The sequence below is a fragment of the Arachis stenosperma genome, chromosome 6, assembly GCF_014773155.1.
Source record: "Arachis stenosperma cultivar V10309 chromosome 6, arast.V10309.gnm1.PFL2, whole genome shotgun sequence".
Classification (NCBI taxonomy): Eukaryota; Viridiplantae; Streptophyta; class Magnoliopsida; order Fabales; family Fabaceae; genus Arachis; species Arachis stenosperma.
Genome location: NC_080382.1, coordinates 66727045 through 66737158, shown reverse-complemented (window position 1 = coordinate 66737158; position 10114 = coordinate 66727045). Strand labels below are relative to the sequence as shown.

Below are 10114 nucleotides of genomic sequence, written 5' to 3'. Positions count from 1 at the left end.
CTAGAGCGTCGGAGTGTCTTTGCAGGTGGCACCCCCCTTTTTCCTTCACAACGGGAGCTCGGTTACGTGGCAAATTCGAGCTTGGCACAACCGCGAGTGAGGCGTCCTCACCCCATCCCATAACCACCCGACCTATCCGGCAACCGACCACCGAACATTGGCGCCGTCTGTGGGGACAGACCTCAATGGATGTTGTGCCGGGTCCCGGAGACCAAGGCTGAGGAGCCGGAGCGGAAGGGGCGGCCTCTGTCGCCTCACTAAGAGGACGACGAAGGTCCCCCCGACAACACACTGAACAACACACGAGGACGCGACCCTTCGGAGGAACGGGCGGCGACAGCGCCATAATAATGCAAGAGCTACGTCATAGGGTCCAGAACTTGGAGCGGCAATTGGCCGACCAGGAGCGTGACGGACGAACTACCGATCCCAGCTACACCCCATCCTCCGAAAGCCAAGAAAGAGACTCCTACCGAAGCCATTTGCGACGCACCTCCGCATCCCGAACAGAAGCGGAGAGCACCCGGGAAGAATCCCCGATTCCGAAGAGATGGAATGACACGATAATCTACTCCCGAGGCAGGGAAACGCGCCGCACAACACGAGATCGCGAAGACGGGAGGTCCAACAGGACACGACAACCTGTAATAATGGGCACCACCCCATTCCACCGATCCATCCTCGAAGTCCGGTTGCCGAAGCACTTCGACAAACCAACGGACATGAGGTACGATGGAACTCAAGACCCTCTAGAACACCTCACGGCCTTTGAAGCGAGGATGAATCTAGAGGGAGTAGGGGACGAGGTGAGGTGCCGAGCTTTCCCGGTAACCCTCGCGGGACCCGCGATCAGATGGTTTAACGGCCTCCCGCAAGGGTCCATCTACGGGTTTTCAGACATCAGTCGTGCATTCCTGGCCCAGTTTACAACACGAATAGCAAAGGCAAAGCACCCAATCAACCTTCTGGGGGTAACCCAGAGACAGGGAGAACTGACCAGAAAATACCTAGATCGGTTCAACGACGAATGCTTGGAAATCGACGGCCTAACCGATTCGATGGCCAGCCTTTGTCTGACGAACGGCCTCCTCAACGAAAACTTTCGAAAACACCTCACCACGAAGCCAGTTTGGACGATGCACGAGATCCAGACGGTAGCTAAAGAATATATAAACGATGAGAAAGTCAGCCGAGTCGTGGCCGCCAATAAACGGCAGTCCGGCTACAGCCAATCTCGGCAACACGGTAACGGAGAAAGACTGAAGGAACAAACCAGAGAGGAGGCGCCAAGCAAGGCTCCCACGTCGTTCCCCCGGGTCGGGAAATTCGCCAACTACACACCACTCTCCCTTCCCATCATGGAAGTTTATCAACAAATAGCCGAGAAGGGGATCCTGCCGAAGCCCCGACCACTCAAGGACCGTACGGGAGGAAACAAGAACCTCTATTGCGACTACCACAAGGGTTACGGTCACCAAACGCAGGACTGCTTTGACCTGAAAGATGCACTAGAACAAGCGATAAGGGAAGGCAAGCTAGCAGCATTCTCCCATCTTATCAGAGAGTCGAGGAGGCGCTATCGCGAACATGACGAAGAAGCCAAAACCCGCTCTGCAAAGCGGCGACAAGAGCTAGAAGATGGAGACCACGCCCTCACTGTGATAAACGTGGTAACGGCCAAAAACGCCGCGCCAAAATCCCGATCGGCGCACAAGAAAGATGCTAAGGTCTTGGCGGTCTCCTTCTCGGTGCTGCGAAACTCTAAGAGGCCTCCGTCCATTTCTTTCGGCCTAGAAGACAAATGGTTCGACGACATCCCGGAAAACCCTCCCATGGTCATTACGGCCAGAGTGGGAACCGGCCTCGTCAAACGCATCCTTGTCGACACAGGGGCTGATTCAAACATCATGTTCCGCAACGTATTTGATGCACTGGGGCTAATAGACGCCGATCTGACGACCCACCAACACGGGGTCATCGGATTGGGCGACCACTTCATTAAACCTGACGGAGTAATATCCCTACCGATCTCGGTAGGACAAGCCCAAGATCGAAGGTCGACGATGGCCGAGTTCGTGATCCTCCGGGATTCCACCGCCTATAACATCATCTTGGGAAGGAAGACGATAAACGATGTTGAAGCAATAATCAACACGAAGCTGCTAGTCATGAAGTTCGTTACTGATGATGGATCTATAGGGTCCATAAGAGGGGATCTCGAGACGGCGGTCGCCTGCGACAACGCCAGCCTCTCCCTAAGAAAGAAATCAAAAGAGGCGTCCGGTGTGTTCCTAGCTGACCTGGACGCCAGAGTAGATGACAAACCTAGACCGGAACCAGAAGGGGACCTGGAAAAATTCGTGATCGGCGCCACGGAGGAAAAATTCACGTTCATCAACAAGAATCTCCCACACGAGTTAAAGGGGCCCTTGATCGAAATGATAAGGGCCAATAGGGATTTGTTTGCCTGGACACCTGCCGACATGCCGGGCATAGACCCAAAAATCATGTCGCACCATCTGGCCGTCAGGTCGGAAGCACGCCCGGTAACACAACGCAGAAGAAAGATGTCGACAGAAAGGACGGAGGAAGTGGCCAGGCAGACGGCCAGCCTCCTAGAAGCAGGTTTCATACGAGAAGTAGACTACTCGACGTGGCTCTCGAATGTTGTTCTACTGAAAAAGCACAACGACAAGTGGAGAATGTGTGTAGACTACTCTGACCTTAACAAAGCATGCCCAAAGGATTGTTTCCCCCTCCCTAACATAGACGCGCTCGTCGACGCTGCGGCGGGCTACCGTTACCTGAGCTTCATGGACGCCTACTCCGGTTATAACCAGATACCGATGCACCGTCCGGATGAAGACAAGATGACGTTCATAACGCCAGGGGGAACCTTCTGCTACAAGGTGATGCCGTTCGGCCTGAAAAATGCAGGAGCAACATACCAAAGGCTGATGAACAAGATATTCCATGATCTTATAGGCAAAACAGTGGAAGTCTACATCGACGACGTCCTCGCGAAAACAACGCGACCTGACGACCTCCTAAAAGATCTGGAAAACGTATTCGCATCTCTCCGGCAACACGGCATGAGGCTGAACCCCCTCAAATGTGCCTTCGCCATGGAAGCTGGCAAGTTCCTAGGATTTATGATAACTCAAAGAGGGGTAGAAGCCAACCCGGAGAAGTGCCAGGCGATACTCCAGATGAAGAGTCCAGGATGTGTCAAGGATATCCAAAGGTTGACGGGGCGGCTGACCTCATTATCCCGGTTTCTCGGAGCATCGGCAACAAAGGCCCTGCCATTCTTTAACCTTATGAAGAAAGGGATGGCGTTCGAATGGACACCCGCATGTGAGGAAGCCTTTCAACACTTCAAGGAAATCTTGGCGGCACCACCTGTGCTCGGGAAGCCAAAGGACGGGGAGCCGCTATACCTGTACCTCGCCATAACGGGAGAAGCCCTGGCCGCAGTTCTGGTGCGGGAAGAAGGGAGGGCTCAACAGCCGGTCTATTTCATAAGCAGAGCCCTGCAAGGGGCAGAGTTAAGGTACATCAAACTGGAAAAGCTAGCTCTAGCGCTCTTGACCTCCTCACGAAGGTTAAAGCAATACTTCCAAAGTCACCAGGTTGTCGTAAGAACGGACCAAGGGATCCGACAAGTACTTCAAAAACCCGACTTGGCGGGGAGAATGATGACTTGGTCCATCGAGCTCTCCCAATACGACATACGATATGAACCCCGGCAAGCCATCAAGGCGCAGGCGATGGCAGATTTTCTGGTAGAAGTAACGGGGGATCCAACCGAAGAAACGAGCACACGGTGGAAGCTCCACGTGGATGGAGCTTCCAACCAGACATTTGGAGGTGCCGGGATCATCCTGGAAAGCCCGGTTGGAGTCGTATACGAGCAGTCGATCAGGTTCGAATTTTCCATTTCGAACAACCAGGCAGAATACGAAGCCCTTATAGGGGGCTTGTCCCTAGCAGCGGAAGTCGGAGCAACAAGGCTGGAAGTATGCAGCGATTCTCAGGTCGTCACCTCCCAGGTAAACGGGAGCTACCAAGCCAAAGTCTCGTTACTACAAAAGTACTTGGAAAGGGTCAAAAACTTAAGCCAAAAATTCGAGGAGGTCACGATCCACCACGTGCCTAGAGAAAAGAACACACGGGCAGACCTCCTATCAAAGTTGGCCAGCACTAAGCCGGGAGAAGGGAACCGGTCTCTCATCCAAGGAATGACGAGAGAGCCAGCGGTCACCTTGCACGTGACAAGGCTGGGCTCTTCATGGCTAGACCCCATCACTAGCTTCCTAGAAAATGGCAAACTCCCTGACGACGAAAAGGACGCGGCAAAACTGAGAAGGGAAGCAGCCAAATACGCCGTCATCCAAGGATAACTATTCAAGAAAGGGCTCAACCAGCCCCTATTGAAGTGCTTACACCCCGACCAAACGGACTACGTCCTCAGGGAAGTCCATGAAGGCTGCTGCGGACACCACATAGGAGGCAAGGCCCTAGCAAGAAAATTAATTCGAGCCGGATATTATTGGCCGTCAATGATGGCAGACTCCAAAGAGTTCGTCAAAAAATGCGTGAAGTGCCAAGAGAACGCCAATTTTCACAGGGCACCGACCTCCGAGTTAAGCCTGTTAACGTCCTCCCGGCCATTCTCTCAATGGGGAGTCGACCTCCTGGGACCCTTCCCTGTCGGTCCTGGGCAGGTCAAGTACCTCATAGTCGCCATTGATTACTACACCAAATGGATAGAAGCTGAACCGCTAGCTAGCATATCCTCATCCAATTGCAGAAAATTCATGTGGAGGCAGGTGATAACGTGATTCGGGATCCCAGAAGTCATCATCTCGGATAACGGCACGCAGTTTACCGACAAGAGGTTCACAGAATTCCTCGCCGGCCTAGGTATAAGACAGAGGTTCTCCTCGGTAGAACACCCACAGACAAACGGACAGGTGGAGTCCGCGAACAAGATTATCCTCTTAGGGCTGAAAAAGCGATTGGATAATAAAAAGGGTGCTTGGGCCAACGAACTAGCCTCGGTACTCTGGTCTTACCGAACAACCGAACAATCCTCCACTAAGGAGACTCCTTTCCGACTAACGTATGGGTTAGATGCGGTAATACCCGTAGAGATCGGGGAACCGAGCCCCCGGCTACTTTTGAAAGGAGTGGAGGAGGCTGTGGAAAAGGACTTGATAGACGAAGCCAGAGAAATGGCCCATTTGACAGAGACGGCGCTAAAGCAAAGAATGGCCCTACGCTACAACGCCAAAGTGCTCAAAAGGGAATTCGAACCAAGCGATCTCGTCCTGAGGCGAAACGACATCGGCCCACCGACCCCTGGAGCAGGCAAGCTGGCAGCAAACTGGGAAGGCCTCTATAGAATCAAAGAAGCAATGAGCAAAGGCGCTTTCAAGTTAGAGAGGCTTGATGGCAAGGAAGTCCCGAGAACATGGAACGCAAACAACTTGAGAAGGTTCTACTCCTGAAATGCAGGGTGACACGCCGACTAATCGAGCTAAGTGGTTAAGATGCGAATTTAAACTTTCCATTATGACCTACGGGTCCCTTATGCAATTGCCGAATAAGATATACTTGCGCAAATTTTCTCTTTTGTAAATTCTCTTTTCCAGACAACACGCTCTATCACGACACGACGACGATGCGCGGCCCCGGGACTGATCACCCCGGGACCCCTTCAAATACCGCGATAAGAAACGACTACGCAAAAAGGCCACGGTTCGTTAATATAAACGGCAACTATAAAACCAATAATGGTTAATGGAAACGATAGCACGGCCAGACGAATAAGAAAGAGTTAACTACGTTAAAACGGGCAAACGACTAAATAGTCAAATTGTTCACAAAAGCCAAAATAAAATGGCTAAACTACAAAAGTTTTAGACGGAGGGTTCATTTCTTGGGGACGTCAACAATCTTGCCGTCTTTAATGACCTTGAAAACACTGATCGCCGACGTGTCAAACTCGGGGGCAACAATTTTAACCTGAGCTTTGAGGGCCTCCTCGGTCGCCAAAATCGCACCCTTCCCTTGCTTGACGACGTCTTTATACTTTGCCTTCCATGTTGCCAGTTCGGCCTCCGCGACTTGCTTCTCTTTCTCGATTTCGGCCACCCGTTTCTGTGCCGCGCCGACCTGACTCTCCAAAGCCATTTCGCGCTCGACAAGACGTGAAACCGTGGCATCCGACTCTTCCAATTTCTTCTCAGCGGTAGTGGTCTTCTGTTCGGCAGCAGTAGCTTTCTTCTCGGCGGCGTCAAGCTTCTTTTCAGATTGGGCCAACTGCTCTCGGAGAGTCTCAACTTCACTTTTGAGCCCGTTATTAGCCTTCCCAGCGGACTCCAACCTCCTGCGGAGGGACTCCATCCCAGACAGTTCGAACTCGGCTTTCCGAGCTATCACTGCACCGCGTAAGAGGGTACGGTACATCCACCTCGCCTGTCCGGCAAGTGATGACTCGTGAAAATACTCTTCAGTACCGAGAATCAGCTGGGAGTCTATAAAGTTCCCGGCGTCAAAATTCCTCTCCATGACAGTAAGGACCCCCTCAGGACTAGACGACGCCTTCCTCTTCCTCTTGAAGCTAGGAACCTCCTCCACCTCGTCATCGGCATCAGGGTTAGGCGTCGAACCCCCAGTGCCGATAACCTCACGGAAGGGGGAAGCATGAACCGCCTGGTCGCCTTCGATCGCGGCACCTTGAGCCGAGGTGCCGGTCTCGTCGGCCGCAGCCCCTTGCTCGGAAGCAGCCTTGTCCTCCGGAGGAGCAGCAGGCTTCCCAGCAGCAGACTTCTCATTACCTTCCTCATCATCACTTCCACACAGGAAGGTTTGGAACAAGTCAGGAAGACCCGTTACCTCGGCAGACATTCCCACTGTAAAAAAGAGAGAGAGAGAGGAGGTGAAGTCGGTTAGTCGCAACGAATTATTAATAAAAGCAAGAAGATAAGAGAAGAAACAAGCAGAGGCTTCTCACAAATATAATTACGACCGGCCTCCCGGTTACCCATAAGGAGGTGAGGATTCACATGATTCCTCCCAAAGACCGCCATCAACACGTCGGCAATCTTCCTATCCACCGCTGACATGCCCTTATAGGTTACCTTGACGAAGGCATTGGACCCTGCCCCGAAACTCCAATAGGTCGGGATAAGCCGTACCCCCTCCAACGACAACCAAAAGGGATGACGACCTTTGATAGGACGGACCTTGAAATATTTGTCCTTAAACCCGTGGTAGGAGTCCTCAAACAAACCAAAAATCGTTCGACCTTGGGCAGACCGGAAAGACATGAACCCCTTTTTGTGTTTTCCCTCCTTCGAAGGGTTTGTAAGATTGAAGAAGAAAAGAAAAATATCTACGGACACCGGCAGCTCAAGATATTCACAAACCATCTCGAAACAGCGGATTGAGGCCCAACTGTTCGGATGCAACTGCGACGGCGCCACGGAAATCCGACCTAAGAGCGCCATTTGGAAGGCTGAAAACGGAATACGAACTCCAACTTGGGTAAACATGGATTTGTAGAACCAAATCCAGTCGGCAACTCGGGGATGATTGAAGTTGATCTCATACAATCGCTCGTGAGGAGCCGGGACAAAAACGTCATAATTGGCTTCCTCATCGGTTCCTCCGCACAAGTACTCGGCTTGTCGGAACTCGGTGAGCTCCTCCTCGCCCATTTGGTTAGGCGAGTCCTTCACATCGGAAACGACCCAAGCATAGGGATCGTACGCCGCGGGAGAAGGGGAAGTCCGGGAGATCGTGCGAGCCATACCTACATGGGGGGACCATCCAGTCAGTCTAGGAGATCGGTTGCTCAGGCCGAATACAGACACTACCCCCCACTACTCCCCAACTAAGGCCAAACAGAATTAAAACGCGAAAGGACCAAGGAAAAACCTACCCTGGGATGGTACTTCCCCCCTAACACATCTAACCACAACTGAGAGGCTACGCAACAACAACAAAAACCAGGCAACAAGCATGCAAGAACAAAGCATAAAGGGAAAAGAGTTCAAGAATTACCTGAATTAGTGGAAGGAGGATGAAATTGCAGATAAGAAAAGATGCGAGGGGAGAGATGTGCGAGGGCACCACAGGGGATGTTCTGAGATTTGGGAGCAAGAAGAAGGCAGAAAAGGGAAGTATGAAGAAGTGAAGAAGCATAAAACTGATTGTTTAAAAACTGCCCCCCAGGAAGCGCAAAAAACCTGGGGGCAGAATGGTCTTTTCAAACAGGGTTTTTCCACCCCATTATGAGCATTCAATGCTCGGCGCCAGAAACGATGTGGTGAAACGGTCGCTTATGCAACCAAAGGACACGCGCGTTGGGGGCATATTCCCCCCACGAGCGGCCGACCTGACGAGAACAAGTGAGATGCGAGACGACACGCCATTGATAGCTCCCACGACTACCATTGGCGCGTGGGGGCACTGTTACGGCCTGGCCCAAGATCCCCACGGGTCAACCCGGCCCGAGCTCCACCCGACCCGGTTACGCGCCCTCCAACCGACCCGGACACGCGTCCCGTACGGCTCACACGCAGCTATGGGGCAGCGTCCTTGAGAAAATGGGCCTGTCCCCATAAGGGGCCCACTACTGACATGTATATAAGGGGAAGACTGGCTCTTCCCCCGAGGTACGTCACCTTTTCTCCTATCATTTTCTCCCGCCTGCACACTAGCTGACTAGAGCGTCGGAGTGTCTTTGCAGGTGGCACCCCCCTTTTTCCTTCACAACGGGAGCTTGGTTACGTGGCAAATCCGGGCTTAGCACAACCGCGAGTGAGGCGTCCTCACCCCATCCCATAACCACTCGACCTGTCCGGCAACCGACCACCGAACATATTTTAACAATAAGGAATATATAAAATATTGAATTGAAACCCGCAGGTTTTAATAAAATTATAAAAAAATAAAAATATTATATTTGTATTTTTTAATTGATTAATTAAAAAATTATAAAATAAAATTAAATATATATAAAATATTGTCTATAAAAAATAAAAATAAATAAAGATAAGATAAAAATTTAATAGATCCTAAAACAAATAATAGATACAAAATGTTAGTTACATGATGAATAGAAAGATAAACTAGCAAAAATAATAATGATAAACCAACCATGTTGAAAAGGCCAAGTTTAATTTCATATATATATCCCAACGAGCTAACACAAAAAGTTGAATCTTGTAGACCTTATTTTTATTTGGTACATTGTAATATCAGATAATTTGTGGTCCCAAATAAACGAATTAATCCCATGCGCACGCATGCGTATATATAATAAATCGAGGTAGAAAATAAAAAAATTTGTTTCGGTTATATTATACATATGTTCGTAGTTGGTGGAGCACTATAGTTGGAGAAATTTTAATATCATCATAACCAAATGAAATGATCCTATATATATAGGTGGAATTAATTGCAGTTCAACAAAGAATTGCATTGGATTATTGAAAGACAGAATCAATCTTAATTCATCACTACTGTAATGCATGCCAATTATATGTTTTGAAAGATATATATACGACTCAACAATATTGGTGTCACTTACTTTACGCTACTTTTCATCAGCTCCACTAATATTATAGGACGAACGAATTTTAGTTTGAACAAAGAATTAAAAAATTAGAAAAAAAATTTGAAAAGAGAATTCGAGATTATAAAATTATGTATAAATTATAGTTAGACTCAGTCTTATATATTCTAAAAATAAGAGAATAGAAGACTTATCATTCATAACAATTTAGTCGAACATATCTCAATCCACTCTACTAGCAATAATAAATTCTAACAAATTTTTCGTTCATAAATTGACTAATTCGTATCTTTTTCATCCCTTTTCAAATTTAACATTGGTTTTGGAACCATTCCGAGTTTGCTCTTCGACCGCTCAAAAATGACAACAATGAGAAATTTGGTCAAAATATTTGCGATTTGCTCACTTTCTGAAATGTGGACCACATGCAATTACCTTTTGGTAAGCTTGTCTCGAATGACTTGAATATCTAGCTGAAAATGTTTTGTCTTGTCATGTAACACCGGATTATAAGCTAAGAAAACT

The 10114-nt window shown here is 49.4% G+C and overlaps 1 protein-coding gene across 1 annotated transcript; it reads left to right on the top strand.

Annotated features, from left to right (window-relative positions):
• Positions 1-350: 350 nt before the first annotated feature.
• Positions 351-1956, top strand: LOC130934146 (uncharacterized). The gene is made up of 2 exons (XM_057863734.1): positions 351-1835; positions 1945-1956. Exons 1-2 carry the CDS (start codon positions 351-353, stop codon positions 1954-1956), a joined length of 1497 nt encoding a protein of 498 aa, XP_057719717.1.
• Positions 1957-10114: the final 8158 nt, after the last annotated feature.